General features: G+C 42.3%; 2 protein-coding genes across 10 annotated transcripts in view; one reads left to right on the plus strand and one right to left on the minus strand.

Moving 5' to 3' along the window:
* The window catches only part of LOC129489162 (neuroblastoma breakpoint family member 6-like), a 200,418-nt gene extending 196,043 nt beyond the window's left edge, over positions 1 to 4,375 (plus strand). The window contains 1 exon segment of the mRNA XM_063639063.1: positions 4,184 to 4,375. The gene's annotated coding sequence lies outside the window, so the exon portion shown is untranslated.
* Positions 1 to 15,913, minus strand: part of STAC (SH3 and cysteine rich domain) — a 179,904-nt gene that overhangs the window by 98,921 nt on the left and 65,070 nt on the right. For 7 of the 9 annotated variants that reach the window (XM_063636707.1, XM_055283591.2, XM_055283563.2 and 4 more), the window contains one exon: positions 7,813 to 8,089. In XM_063636707.1, coding sequence (XP_063492777.1) covers positions 7,813 to 7,978 — 166 coding nt within the window. In that variant the 5' untranslated portion in view covers positions 7,979 to 8,089. The remainder of the gene's footprint in view (positions 1 to 7,812; positions 8,090 to 15,913) is intronic. The other 2 variants (XM_055283574.2, XM_063636709.1) reach the window with 1 other exon arrangement.

The following is a 15,913-nucleotide window of genomic DNA, read 5'->3' on the forward strand; positions in this document are numbered from 1 at the left end:
AAGTTTGGTAAATTTATCTGAAATCATAGAGGAACAAAATACCATATTTATTTTTACTTTTTAATAATTTGAGAAATATAGAATAAAGAATGTTTTTTGAAACTTTCAGAGGTAATTATTAGTAGAAGAACATATTATATATCTGCCAAAAGATGAGAAGCTATTAAAAAGAAAGAACACAGAAACCACATGTGAAACACAGTACACACACACAAAATGGAAGGAAACACAAACTAGAAAGCATGTAAATCATAAGACAGAAGGAAAGCCAGATATTTCACTCATGACAAGACATGCAAATCCTCTTCTGTTTGAGAATAAAAATTCAGATTGGGCAAAAAAGAAATCTAAAAACAAATTATGTTTATTTTCAAAAGAAGCACTTACAGAACATGACAAAAAAGGCTGGGTGTAAATGTAGATAAAGGCCTATCAAACAAACATAAAAAAAAAACTAAGGTGGAAATATTATTATTAAAGTGGAATTAATGACAGAAGCTTTAAATGGTATGGGATGCCACTGGCCGGGTGCAGTGGCTCACACCTGTAATCCCAGGACTTTGGGAGGCCGAGGTAGGTGGATCATCCAAGTTCGGGAGTTCAAAACCAGCCTGGCCAACATGGTGAAACCCCATTTCTACTAAAAATACAAAAGTTAGCCAGGCTTGGTGGCAGGCACCTGTAATCCCAGCTGCTCGGGAGGCTGAGGCAGGAGAATCACTTGAACCTGGAAGGTGGAGGTTGCAGTGAGCCAAGATTGTGCCACTGCACTCCAGCCTGGGTGACAGAGTGAGACTCTGGATAGGATGCCATTTTATTTGGGTATGGATATAATTCACAATGAAGATATCCCTGTTATGACCTTTGTGCACCAAGTATCTTTGCATTAAAATATGCAACACAAAGGAGAAATCAAGAGAAAGATGACAGATGAGGGAAGAGGGTCTCTGTGTCAGGCTGCCTTTTGGGCAGGCTGGAGCCTTGATATAGTTGGGAGTGACTTTTAGAAAAATCAGAAAATTTTTCCATGTTGTTCTTCTATTTTTGCTTACATTTGCTTCTATGTCTGTTGTTTTTACCCTTATTTGAAGGCAAACTATTTTTTTTTCCCATTTACTAATGACTGTTTTAAAAATACTCACTGTGTGCCAGGTGTATGCTGTGTAGCTTTAGTGGGAATAGGCACATAAATTAGAGCTGGCTGTATCTTCAAGGAGCTTACCAAAGTCTACACTGTCAATAACATGGAAATTCAGAGAAAATAAGTGATCACCATAGAACTGCAGAAAGCATTTTAATTGGGTCTTGATAGATGTAGGACTGGATTGATAGACAGAGTAGGAAGGAAGGGCATTCAGATGTTCCAGTAGGAAGAGCCAAATGACTAAAAATGGGCCCAGAACACACCAATATGGCACATGGATACATATGTAACAAACCTGCACATTGTGCACATGTACCCTAAAACTTAAAGTATAATAATAATAATAAAAGGAGAGTATTATACAACATTAAAAAAAATGGGCCCAGAAAATAGTATTAGGACATTCCATGGAGAAGTGATTACTTGTGGGAGAGCAGGGGAAATGTGGTAACAAGAGCAGGCCTCCTCACTTCCTCTTGTCCTGTCTTCTCTTTTGATGGCAGCTCAAGGATTTTTTAAGACGACATGCAATGCTCCAGAGCACAACAGTATCCCCTAAAGAGTGTCACTTCCATTTCTGTGTGAGACTCTAGGATATGTCCTCCTTGAAGTCTACCAGCATCAATTTTTGCTCAATCTTTGCTGGAAGGATTGTGGTTTACTGTTTCATTTAAGTAATTTTCAATGAGAGATTTCTTAAAATACACAGTACTTGGCAGCAGGCATAAAATTTCAGAAAAGTAATAGCAGACACTAACTTAAACATATGTTGTGCTTTTTTTAGTTGAAAGGTGCTGTGTACAAGCCATATGTTCATGTGTGCCATTTATAATTAATAATTTCTGTGAGAACACTGGATGGACCTTATATTGAAGTCTTAGCAACTCTTTAATGAATCTGCCTTTGCGAGTGTTAGAAATTCTCTCTGAATTATGTATATTAAAGAGATACATGCCAAATTGTGTTCAACAGCAGCCAAATGGAATTACGGAAAAGTAGCTGTTGATAGAGAACTCCTTAGTTACAATCCATTTGCCCCACTGCCTCTGTTCTCCACTGAGAACACCTGGGTTGTTTTCAGGTTGGCAGGACTTCAAAATGCTAATGTGTGCTGTGAATATCCAAAGGGGGTAGGCTAGACAGCATTTTCCAAGCACGTAGTTTATCCCCTCCTGTAATCCACAGAGCCTACATCTTCTTTCTTAAATTTTTTTTAAGAGATGAAGTCTCACTCTGTTGCCCAGGCTGGAGTGCAGTGGTGTGATCATAGCTCATCGTAGCCTCGAACGCCTGGGCTCAAGTGATCCTTCTGCCTTAGCCTCCCGAATAGCGGAGACTACAGGTGTGTGTTACTACGCCTGGCTAACTTTATTCTATTTAATTTTACTCATTTGATTTTTTTTTTTTAGAGACTGGGTCGGGAGTGGGGGGTTCACTGTTTTGCCCAGGCTGGTCTTAAGCTCCTAGCCTCAAGCTATCCTCTTACCTTACCCTTCCCAGTAGCTGAGATTACAGGTGCAAGCCACTGTGCCAGTGGAGCCTACTTCTGAAACTGCTTTAAGAAACTCCTCTTTTTAGTGTTTTGAACTGTGCCTCACAGTATCATCTGTCATTTTGCACTTGGGACTCCAAGTGAGTTTAAACGTTCTTCCAGATGAGATCTTTTCAACTATTTTAAGATAACAGTTTTCAAAGTCTTTTCCAGGCCAAACATTGCCATCTCCTGCAAACATTCCTTATCTGCTGGGTCACCATCTCCTTACCATGACTATGTTCCAGCTTTACTTATTTTCACTTAAAATTTTGTGACCAGGCTGGGTGCGGTGGCTCATGCCTGTAATTCAAGCACGGTGGGAGGTCGAAGTGGGCAGATCACTTGAGGTCGGGAGTTCAAGATCAGCCTGGCCAATGTGCAAAACCCTGTCTCTACTAAAAATACAAAAATTAGCCAGGGACAGTGGCACCTGCCTGTAATCCCAGCTACTTGGGAGGCTGAGGCAGGAGAATTGCTTAAACCCAAGAGACAGAGGTTGCAGTGAGCTGAGATTACACCATTGCACTCCAGCCTGGGCGACAGAGCAAGACTCCATCTCAAATAAATAAATAAAATAAAGTAAAGTAAAATAAAATAAAATTCTGTGACCATAATTAGTAGGATTCTCTCAAGTGGGCCGAATGTGCAAAGAAGAGAAAGGAACTATTTGCATGTGTTGGACCAGACATTACACTGCATTTTTTGTCCTGTAGTAGTAAAGTAGCAGCAAAGTTCTGGACACCAGAGATTAATAATTGCATTGGGCAAACTACTGAGTTCTGGGTGCTGCATTTTAAAATGGAAGCATACTATGGCCCAAAGGAGAGGATCTATGTGAAACATTAAAAATACAAGTTTTAGTGAGCATTTGTATTTTATTATTTACAAGCTGTACAGTTCCTAAAACAACTTCAATTAAATGATGGACAGAACCTCAGAGATGCAATTTCATTCTAAGAATACCCAGAGTTGACATTTACTTTTTAATATTCCCCTTGATCTTTGGCCTTTCTTGCCAAGAGACAACTTCATTGATGAGCAAACATTGCTTTGTCTTTTTAGTTCAATGTCTTTATGTATGTATCTGTGTGTGTGTGTGTGTGTGTGTGTGTGTGTGGTGTGTATACATATATATAGTTTTTCCATTCAAGGTTTGATTAATGGCTTATGGCTTTGTTGAGCAATGGGATGAGGTCAGAATAGGTCAGAAAACAACCTAATGGTCAAACAACAGCCCAGCAGGAAGGTCTGGGACTCAGTGTAATGTAGTATTTTCTCATGATATATTATTCATTATAATGGCAATATAATGTTTTAGGTACAGCAATTGCAGGGTTCATCTGCATTTTAAATTTGTTCCTAGTGGGGAGTGTTTTATAGTTCATCTTGTAGCATTAAAGTATGTTTACAGATATAGTGGACCCTTGTCCTGATCTTATTTACCATTCTAGTGCTGTGAGTGTTGGCAGGCAATGACTCACAGATGCCCCCCTTTTTTTTTCCAGGGAGCTGTCCTTGGCCAAGAGGGATGCTCCTTGCCTGGAATGCTGCACTCTCACTACTTCCTGGGGGCAGACATAGCCAATGACTGAGGGACGGAAATGTACAAAGGCTAGTCCTGTGTCTGAAGGTAGGACCACTCGGTGGAATCAGTCTGAAGCAGATTCCAGCTGAGACCACACCCTTGCTTAGCTACTTCCCCTGCCTCTCCTGCTTCTTTGACTCTCCTTCTGCTGAGGGCACTCCCCACAACAAATCCCTTTCATAAGACACCCCATCTCAGGCCCTGCTTCTAGGGATGCTTTCCTAAGACATTGTCATTATTATTTCCCCCAATGGATGCCAGTTATGGAAGTGAATGATTCTTTGGGTAGCAACTGTATAAAGAAACTTGAAACTTTAGGCAATGAAATACATTTTTCGAAATATCTGTTTAGGAAATATGACTCCATTTAATATGCTGTGTCTTCTAAGTGAATTTCAATTAAAAACATTTAGTTAATTTAAAAATAGTTTTTGAAACAAGATATCTGGCAATAAACAGAATGGAGTCCCTTAGAAACATCTCCTTATTTGATGAAGTAGACTCATGCATTGAGTTAGTTATATTAATAGTACATGTTGACTTGTTGAAGTCTTTGAAATTTCAATGAGATGCAGATTATCACACAGATTTAATGCCTTCCTGAAATGAGTCATTGTAGACAGTTAATTCAATGTAAGATAGAATGCCATAAATGGAATACATTTAGGTGATACACAGTGAAGCTGAGTTCTCCCACCCCTAACTCTCATTGTCAAGGCCTAAGAGTGGATCTGCTTGGTGGAGGAAGTATGTTCCTCTAGCCAAGTACAAGAGACAGCTCAGAATTCTCTTAGACTAAGACTCAATATGGAGTCCTGGTGACTCAAAGGCAGGGGCATTCAGCATTGAAGCTGACAGACACACCTAACTGCCTATTTCTCTCATGTCTCTATGAAGAGCTGGGGTGATCATCTTTGGCTTGCTTAGGTGACCAAAGTTTCTGGGAAGGGATAGCTTAAGAGGTGATCATAAACGGTAGCAATGTGTTGAAGGCAAGGTTAGGTTAGCTGGAGGGCATGCCACGGTGCCTGCTTAACACAACAAGTCTGAGAGCCTGGTAAGTAGCAGTTTCAGGCATCAAGTCCAAGGGCAAGGGCCTAGCTGGCAATAAGAAGCTAAGGAAATTAGAAATGGATGGGCAGTGAATGAGACTGGGGTCCTGGTCTACTTTTGTTGATCAGGGATCTTATGGCAAAGGTGTGGCCTTTCCATCTTCAAGGCACAGGTGTTGGGAAGGCACAAATGTGAGTCCTTATAAACTGAACTGTGAGTGTACACGGAGGGTGTGAGGTTCATTTTATTTTTAAAGAAGTATCTGTCGGCTGGAAAGTGCACAGATGAGGTTTGATTCTTCTTGGCTATCATTATACAGCCTTTGGTTCCCAGTAGAAAGGAAAAAACAAACAGCTTTAATATCTTTTCTGAGATGTCATTCTAAGGGGATAACAGTAGGTAGTCTTTCCCTAAAATCTAGAATATGAGGATAACCTGTGGCTTGAAGGAAAGAAATCTTTAGGTAATCTATGTGGAGACAGAACGCTATGTCTGAAGGGTCAAGAAAGAGAGAGAGGCAGATCAATTGCGCTCCATTATCAGATAATTAAAATACCCTATGTATTGTTTTAGGAAGTTAGAGCATATACCAGCCCCTACTTCATCTCCATTTCTTTTCCTCTTCTCACCTCCTTCCTCCTGCCTTTTCTTTCTCTCTCTTTCCCTTCTGCTCCATATCCCCTTTCTAAATCCCTTTGTTCTTTCCTGAAAGGAGCATAATATTTGGTTTATTTTGTTTCTGTCCTTGAAAAGAGCAGTGAGACTTGTTGATTCTTTTTTTTTCTTTCTTTATAAAGACAAAATGGCAGCTGCAATGTAAATTTATTTCTGACAAGAGAAAAGTGCAGTGCAATTCTCTTTAGCATAGCACATTGTTTTTAGTGATATTCAAAATAGAGTCTTTCAAAATTGTTGTTGTACTTGAGGTGTACCTAGAATCCTCTTTAGCGTAATGACTATGACATTCCTCGGAGGTGAACTCATTTCTGTTAGTCATTTTTAAAAACACATCCTCTGTCTTTTCACACTCATCACAATGAGATCTAAAATAGAGGCTCATCATCACCTATTTAAGGGTTACTTATGAATAACACTGCCTTGAAAAGGCCTGGTGGAAATGTGTGTGGAAATTGAAAGTGACACAGATTCAGAAGCCAGGCAGGCACAGAAACTAAGTTAGAGGCCGAAGTGTCTGAGTATTGTTGAGCATGAGACGTGATGAGACCCTCCACCGCCCCCGGCCCAGCAACCCCAAGCTGACAGTCAGATGCTAGGCATTAAGTCCATATGGAGATGTGAAGTAGAAGGGTGGGAGCTCCAAGACTTAGCAGACTCTACCAAACAAAAAAAGATCAGTAATCCAGAGAGCATCCTAAATGGTAGATTACATACTGAGCCCATTCTCCACCCCTCCCTGTATCCAAGCCCTTTGCCAGGTGGCTTGCAGTCCTTGCTACTAGAGACGGCAGGTGGGGGCTAGGGGGTTGGTTGCCCCTGCCTTGACTGTGGATTTGGCCACATAACTTAATTCAGCTAACGAAATGCCAGTAGACTAAGTCACAGTATGCCACCTCCGGCCCAAGGCCTTAAGAGGCTTTGCATGCTCCCAATTGTCCTCGCCATGAGAAGTGCCTGATGTGGCTAGCCCATTGGTTCAAGGAGAGGGCAGGAGATAAGGAGTAGAGAGAAGATGCAATAACAAAGCTGAGTCTGGATCAGCCAGATCTCAGCTGATCTGAAGATGCCTGAGTGAGAGTAAAACATGGCCATTTTTGAAGAACTTCTAAACTTTTCAGCACTTTAAAACTACTTTTTAGGGTGGCTTTTAGGCAACTTTCTGGTGGAAATCTTTGACTGATACAAGCACTGTTCCTAAATGTGGCCATTTAAAAGAAGAAAATGAGTCATACGGACTAGAAAATGAGAACATGAGTACATAAAGGTTTTCTGAAAACGAGAACAAGCCTTGTGTGTGATTGTAAGAAGGGTTAATATTGCCCACCATTTCGAATATCCTACCCCTTAACTGAGCCTTGGCAAAGGGTGAGGAGAACGGCAGAATCCTGACTTCCAGGCCATATTGGATGTCACTGATATGACCATGCACATATGACAGACATTGGCTTTTTTTGGGGGAAGCAACAAGCATTCCAGGTCTCACTTGTTGCCCACATGCAGTGACAGGCTGATGCAGGTGTTCAAAGACCCAGACCTCGAGCCTCAATGCAAGAACACGCTAAAGGGCTTTAGGGATCTACAGGGGATCAGCTGAAGTCCTGATTACAACTATATCACAACCCAACTTCTCCCACTACCCAGTGCTGCTTCCCTTACCTTCTCACAAATATTGTTCCCCAAAGCACTCCTGAATGATCTTCCCGCATGTAAATCTCTGAGGCCTAGCATCTGTCCGTAGGTACCTGGACCCGTGGCACACCACTCTCTCTCAGCTTTCTGGGGGTGCTGGGATCTGGAGAAAGGGGTGGGAGGCCTTACCCACTATCATGTGGTTGCAGACATCACAGAAAGTGGGCTTCTTGAAGATGTATTCCTGAAAGGCATGAGCCTTGCCACCTGGATGCAGGCCAGCCCTGGCGGGTGTGGACGTCAGGCTTCCTGGAGCAGGGAGTGGGCTGGAGCTGGGGCTGATCTCAGCCACCATGTGTGCTTGCAGTTTCGTGTCTTCGCTGTTGGTTCGCTGGAAGAAGTTGTCAGCACTTTTGCTCCGTAAACTCTTGGTCTTGAAAGAAAGTGATCGTTTTAGTTTCTGGAGCTGCAATGCAATGACAGAACAGTCTCTCTTACGATCAATGGATCAAGCAGACCTAGGCTGTGGGGGTAAGGTCTGCTGTGTGCACTACACAGTCCCCACTGACACCCTCAGTCTTGAGGAGGCTCATAAATGTCCCTGTGTGGGTGGGGTGATGGCAGTGCCTAGTAAAGAGGGAATTTCCCCCGCCCCTGCCACTAAGCCAGATGAGCAGAAAGAGGTCCTATTTTGCCTTTGATTCTGCCACCGCCCCTCCTCCCCTGCCTCCTTAAAGTCCTACCAGTGTGCTGTCAAAGTGTCCCACCACATTGGATTTTGATATAATTTGCCTTTTGAATTCGAATCATTGGAAATATTAAGTATACAAACTCATGGGCTCAAAGGCTACATGTGTAAAGCTGGCCTTTCTCTCTTATGATCACTTAACAGCCACTTGTCTCTGCACACAGCAAAGCAGAAGAGTCTATTGTCTATAATCTCACTAAACTATCCACAGAGCACAAACTAGGAACTCTCAAGTCTGCTTGGGTCTGAAGCGTATGGATAAGTAACCTGTGTGTGTGTGTGTGTCTGTAGGACATATGACATACTGTATTATCCTTTTGACTTTCTCTGCTCTTCCTGCCGCCTTCCCTCTTGTTTTGGCCATGACAAACTAGACCATTTCTCCTTTGCCTCTGGGACTTATGAAAAGGCACCAAAACAGGTTCGGAAAAGCACAAGATTCTGGCAGGTCTGGGTTTGAGTTTAATCTACCCCTCTATTCTGGCTCCAGGAACTGGAAGATTCTGGACTCTGATGACAGCTTGCACCATGGTGCACCTTGCTCTGTCCATCTCCACAGTGGCCTTTTAAAAGTCTCTCCTGTTTACTCTGCTTTTTCATCCCTAGTCCTTAGTACATAGTTTTTCTTTTCACCCAGCAACAAGTCACTTCACCTTTAAGGTGATTTCTTTTTGTAATTGAATATCCATGGGAGTTCTTTGTGTTGCCTGGAATAAACATGTATGGCCCAAAGCTGCAGAAAAAAGATGCTCAGATATCAAACTAAAAAGCTTCTACACAGCAAAGGAAACTGGAGGAAGCTGTCAGCACTTTTGCTCCATAAACTCCCGGTCTTGAAAGAAAGTGATCGTTTTAGTTTCTGGAGCTGCAATGCAATGATGGACCAGTCTCTCTTATGATCAATGGATAATGCAGATCCAGGCTGTGGGGGTGAGATCTGTTGTGTGCATGGCACTATCCCCACTGACACAGAGTGAAGAGACAACCTATAGAATGGGAAAAAGTATTTGCACAATATGCATCAGACAGCAGATTAATATCTAGAATATACAAGAAACTCAAGCATCTCAATGGCAAAAAAAAAACCCTCCAAACAATCAAATTTAAAAATGAGAAGATGATCTGAACAGACATTTCTCAAAAGAAGACATACAAATGGCTGACAAATATATTTAAAAAGTTCAACATCACTAATCATCAGGGAAATGCAAATCAAAACCACAGTGAAGCATCATCTCACCCCACTTACAAGGGCTATTATCAAAAAGACAAAAATAACAAATGCAGAGAAAAGGGAACTCACAGACATTTTGTTTGTGGGAATGTAAACTAGTACAACCACTATGAAGAACAGTATGGGGGTTCCTCAAAAAGCTACAAATAGAACTACCACGTGATTCAGCAATCCCACTGCTGGGAATTTATCTAAAGAAAAGGGAATCATTATGCTGAGGAGACATCTGCACCCCCACGTTAATTGTAGCACTAGTCACAATAGCCAAGATATGGAGTCAATCTATGGGTCCAACAACACAATGAATGGATAAAGGAAATATGGTACATGTACATGATGAAATACTATTCAGCCATAAAAAAGAATGAAACTCTGTCATTTGTGGCAACATGGATGGGACAGGAGGACATTACGTTAAATAAAATAAGCCAGGAAAAGAAAGTTAAATGCTGCATGTTCTCACTCATATGTGGAAGCTAAAAAATGTTGACCTCGTAGAAGTTAAAAGTAGAACAGAGGATACTAGAGACTGGCAAGGGCAGGGAGAAGGGAGGATAGGGAGAGATTTTTTTTACTAAAAAATGACAGCTAGATAGGAAGAATAAGTTCTAGTGCTCTATAGCACTGGAGGATAACTATAGTTAACAACAATACATTATATAGTTTCAAATAGCTAGAAGGAGGATACTTTTGAATGTTCCCAACACAAAAAAATGATAAATGTTTGATGTTGTGGATATGCTGATTACCCTGATGTGATCACTATACTTTACATGTGTTGCAAAATCACTATGTACTCCATAAATAGGTACAATTATTTTATGTCAATTAAAAATGAAATCACAAAAGTAATTTAAAAAGAGAAGAAGAAACAAATGGTGCTCAGTACTCTTGTCTAATAAGGGTCTCCATAAGTGTGGTCAGACTCCCCCTACACAATATATCAGACAAGTTTACACAGCCTTGCCAAGCCCAACCACCTCTGTCTTAACCCCCTAAGTTCCACTTCAAAAGTCCAGGAAGATATGGTGGTCATTAGTGTTTGGCGTAAACTACAAAAAGACTGCAGTTCTCTCCCCTTTCCCTTATCCATGCACTTTGCAATGTGAATTTGCATCTCGATCTATCAAAAGTGGAGCCTAGTTTCCCACTCCTTGAATATTGTTGGTTTCTGAAATTTAACCAATAGAAGGCAGCAGAAGCAATTTTAAGGCAGTTCCAAGCCCAGGCCTTAAGAGGCCTTGCATACTTCTGTCCTCCCTCTAGAAACCTACCAAACTGCCCAATGTAGCCTGAAGGATTATGAGACACATGGTCCAGTCAATTCCCTGCCACTCTAGGATAGAGTCCAGAAGCAGAGCCACCCTGCCGTCCTGCGGGCATAAGGGAGTCCAGATGAGACCAGAAGTACTGTCCAGCTGAGTCCTTGTCAAATTGTCAACCCACACACTCTTCAACTAAAAAGATGACTGGTGTTCTAAGTCATTAAATTGGGTATCTATTGTGTGTACACAGCAATAGATAAATGGTACAATGCTATTCTCCCCACCCTCCTGCATGTTATGCATGTGGTGGGATTGTACTTACTTGCCCTCCTGAAGTCAGGTGTGGTTGTGTGAAGCCAGCTGTCCACTTCAGGGAGCCATACAAAAAAGAGGCCCTGCAAAGCCCTCTGAAAAGCCCCACTAGGGCTGCTAATAGGGCATCATCAGCTAGAAAAGGCTAGCCAGAGAAGCTGTAACAACCTGCAGAAAGGTCAGAAAGAGTGGGCCAGCTAAGACTTTTGTCCCTTTCCCTCTGCCCTACAGCTCAAACTAATAGAAGAGTCAGAACTGTCAAAGAAGGGGGAAGAGGGAGGTGTCACTGAGTTATTTTGGAGTTGCTTGTTGCTGAGGCATAAGCTAGTGTATCCTGATGGATACAGGGCAGTGAGTCCTGTGTCCTTGGGAGCATAGCATTGATTTTGAAGAGGACCCCTCATCTCTGAGAAAGCTAAGTGAGAGGGGGCTATGAGACAATCATTCATTGAGATTGAGCCACTTTGAGATGAGGACCTGGATGCAGCAAAGGAGCAGTACAGACCCTCTTCACTTGAAGTCCTTCAGGCTATAAACTGGACTGATGCTGGAGGAAGGGAGGCTTACACAGGAGGTAAGACCGAAGTTTTATTTTAGAAGGACATTTAATACATTAAAGTGAACAGGAAGGTAAAGAATCTGCCAAGGTTTTGTCATGGGATGTGCAACCCAGGGAGAGGTTTATCAAAGTAAACACCATCACACAGAAAAATCAAAATCATTTACTGTTTGCTCCCTACTGAGTTCAGATGATTCAATAAATTGACTACTCATGTCTCAAAATCAGAATAACACCCACCCTGTCGTGAAGGACACAGAGGATAATGTGTGGGAGAGCCCTCTGAGAACCCCACAGGATATAAGTGGATGGTGGATGACGGGGGACAAAAGTGGGGAACCAAGGAGCTGGGAATACAGAGCTGAGCTAAGTGCCTCACCAGGCGACCTATCTTAATCCTCCCAACCATTCGGTGAAGATGCGATTTTACCCCTGGAGAAATGGAAGCTGAGGGTGATTAAGCAACTTGCCTAAGGTCACACAGATTCTGTGAATCAAGACCAGGGTTCAAATTGAATCTGCCTTCCTCCAATCCCCATCCCCATGCTCTTTCCACTGCTGGTGAGTCTTTAGGGGATGGATGGAGGGGTGGAGGAGAGTTATCCCCCACCTCCAGGGAGATGACACTACTTCTAGCCATCAGTGAGGATGTGGAGCAGGAAAGCAAATCTGCTTTTGGGGGAACTATTTCTTTCATTTTATATATTTCAAATTTCTAAAAAATGATAAAAGCATGTCCTGTTTTTCAAAGGAAAGCATCAAATGTCACTGCATGGCCTCTGCTGCCAAGACAGGGAAAGTGACGGGGAGGATGCTTACACACATCCAGTCTTGTCTCCCTCCTGTGCTCATGTGCTTTACTTCTCCTTTCAAACCCTTCGTCATATGTGGTGTGGTGTTCTGTGTTCCCTGGAAGTTTATGTGTGATGTTCAAGTATGATACCAGGAAACCTGCCACATTTTTCTTGCTCTGGGGGATGTGGCTTGGAAATTGTATGAAGCCATCAGACCTTGCCTGCCTCTAGAGCTGGAGAATTTGTTTTGGAAGTGAATGTGACTTGTTCAAGTGGAAATCTTAAGAGAAATACCTACAAGTTAAATTAAACCCTAGACGTGAGCTCAAAGGAACATGATTTCTCTAATTATCCCTAAAAGAGCAGAGGCCAGATGAGAACATATGAAATGCAGAAATAGAAGCAAACCCTGATAATCACAGATGTCATAAAATGATTAGCTTCCATGTACCACTGCCATGGCCCAGCTCCATTTTATTTATAATAATAATGTAAAAGAAACAGATGATATTCTTCAGAACCTTACCATGTGCTTGGAACTACTCTATATCATTTACTTCATGTAATCATCCTAGCAACCTTATGGATAGGGGATCATTCATTCATTAAATAATTCATTCAGGCCGGGTGTGGTGGCTCACGCCTGTAATCCCAGCACTTAGAGAGGCCAAGGAGGGCAGATCACCTGAGGTCGGGAATTCGAGACCAGCCTGACCAACATGGAGAAACCCTGTCTCTACTAAAAATACAAAATTAGCCAGGCGTGGGGGTGCATGCCTGCAATCCCAGCTACTCGGGAGGCTGAGGCAGGAGAATTGCTTGAACCTGGGAGGTGAGGTTGCAGTGAACCAAGATCACACCATTGCACTCCAGCCTGGGCAAACTCCATCCAAATAATAATAATAATAATAACAAGTCAATGAATATCATGGGTACTGCTCTGAGCTAGGCATAGACCTTGATTTGGGGGCTACGGCAGTAAAAAAGGATTAAAACCTTCCTTTTAAGGTTTTAAGGTCTAGTGGGTGGAGATAGACTATAGGCAGATAATCAAAGTGGTAAATAATATAAATTTGGACAGGGAGAGGAGGTACACAGGAAAATAAGGCCAGAGCTGGGCATTAGAAGGTGACAAGGAAGGCTTCTCTGACTGGTGACAGTGGAACAGAGACGTGAAGTAAGCAGTGACTGTTTGAGCTATGCTGGAGAAGAGCATTGTGGGCAGTGGAAAAACCTAGAGCTGAGGCCCCAACAAGAGATCAAGGGAAGGGTATCTGAGAAGCAATGGGAGGTTGGTGTGTCTGGTTAAGAACGATGGGGGAAAGAAAGAGCAGAGATGTCAAGGCTAGCTTCTTGCTGGACCCTGTAGGTCATGGCACGGGCTTTGGAATTTATCCTAAGGGTGATGGTTTTGAACAGGGAAGTGACAGGCTCTGACTTTTATTTAAAAGGGTCACTCTAGCAGCTGTGTGGAATACCAACTGTAGGAGGGCAAGATGGAAACAGGGAGACAAGTTGGGAGAGGAGACTCTTGCGATAATCCTGATCAGAAGTAATTTTAGCTTGGCCTTGTATAGTTATGGTAAGATATGGCTGAATTTGGAGTTGAGTTTTGAATAAGTTTGAAATGCTTATTTGGAATTCAAGTGGTGTTGCCAGTTAGGCAGCTGGATATATGATTCTGGGATTCCAGGGAAAGGTCCAAGCTGGAGTAATACCTTGGGAGTAATTAGCATATTGATGATATTTAAAACCATGAGACTAGATGAGATCACTACATAGGCAGTAGTGCAGACACGGAGGAGAAGTGATCTGAGGACAGAGCTCTGGGGCATTCCAGTATTTAGAGGGCAAGAAGATTGGTAAGGATAAGCAAAGGAACTTGAGAAGGAGAGGCTGGTGAGGAAGGAGAAGACTCAAAGAGAGGAATGTGTTAGAAGCTGAGGGAAGAAAATGATTCAAAGAAGAGAGAATAGCCAAAAGCATGAAATGAATCTCAAATAATAATGTGAAGTAAGGCGAGGTTTAGGAATTGGTTACTATATTTGGTAAAGGGAATGTCTTTGGAGGCCCTTAATAGTAGCAGATTCAGTGAAGTGGTGAGTGTGAAAACCTAACTGAGGAGGTTTCAGGAGAGGATGGCTGGAAAAAAAGTGAGCAGAGGTAGTGAACATGGACAGTTGGTTTGAGAAGCTTTGCTATAAAGAAGATTAGTGGAAAGAGGCAATATCTGAAGGGAAATGTAGCATCCAGGGAGGTTTTTTTTGTTGTTGTTGTCATGTTTTGTTTAAATACTGCAGCTTACTCCAGCAGGTGTTAAATCTGATGATGCATAAGAGAGAAAGGGGCATGCTGGAGCCATGTCCCTGGGTAGTTGAGAAGAAGGGTTGCCTTTAGATTGGAGTGAGGCAGGCCGCCATAAGGAGAAAGATGGAGAAGAGTTGGTGGAATTGGTATTGGCTGGATGTGGCTTTTCTCTTTCGATTGCCTCTATATTCTCAGTGAAGAAAGAAAAAAGTCTGTCTCCTGAGTCAGAGACAATGGGAGGTGGAGGGAGGAGATGTCCGAAGTTGAAGGAGGGAAATGTGGAATAACCATTTCAGAGACAGGGGAGGGTTAATGGACTAGAGTAATGCACAGTGGTAGAATGGGAAGGTAGCTCAGAGGGTCCATTTTAGGTTATTTCCTCATTTTACAGATGAGAAAACAGAAAAATGGCAACTTGCCCGAAGTTAAATGGCTAGTAAGTTGCAGAATGAAGATCCACATACAGACCTCTCTGTCTCCAAAGCTCCTAAAGCCAAATGGACTTTCATAAGGTATCCCACCCTTGATGTGCTCTTAGCAAAATTTCTCTGCTTAGTGTGTTTCATTTTCTGGCGCCTGCTGGAATTTCAGCAATAATCCATGTGGTTCCCAGGTTGAGCAACACTACTTCTACGGCAATTAGTCAGGGAATGCAGAAATTGGGAGTCATGAGAGCGCTGGAACACAGAGAATTGCAGCCTGAAGGTGAATGTAATAGCAGGTGTATTGATTTACCAGTCTGTTCTGCAGTGGCACATCAAGTTAATGAACCAGTGTGCACTTGATTATTTCTGCCAGGATCTAAAGTCCACGCTATATGGGAAAGGGGTAGTTCTGATGCAAAGAGTCTGCCCACACAGGCAGTAAATTAGGAGGCACAGTGACCATATCAACTCAGTTTCCTGCCCATTGACATTTAACCATAAAGTCGGTTGCCACTGTACAGACATTTCCTTGGCTATTTAACACTGTACCAATAATGCACTGGCTTTTACTTTTGAGTTGAAATGAAGTCATCAGGGAACCTTTGACAAGCAAATGGTTTCCTCCTTGATACTCACATGTAGTCTA

Source organism: Symphalangus syndactylus, chromosome 1 (genome assembly GCF_028878055.3).
Source record: "Symphalangus syndactylus isolate Jambi chromosome 1, NHGRI_mSymSyn1-v2.1_pri, whole genome shotgun sequence".
NCBI classification, from domain to species: domain Eukaryota; kingdom Metazoa; phylum Chordata; class Mammalia; order Primates; family Hylobatidae; genus Symphalangus; species Symphalangus syndactylus.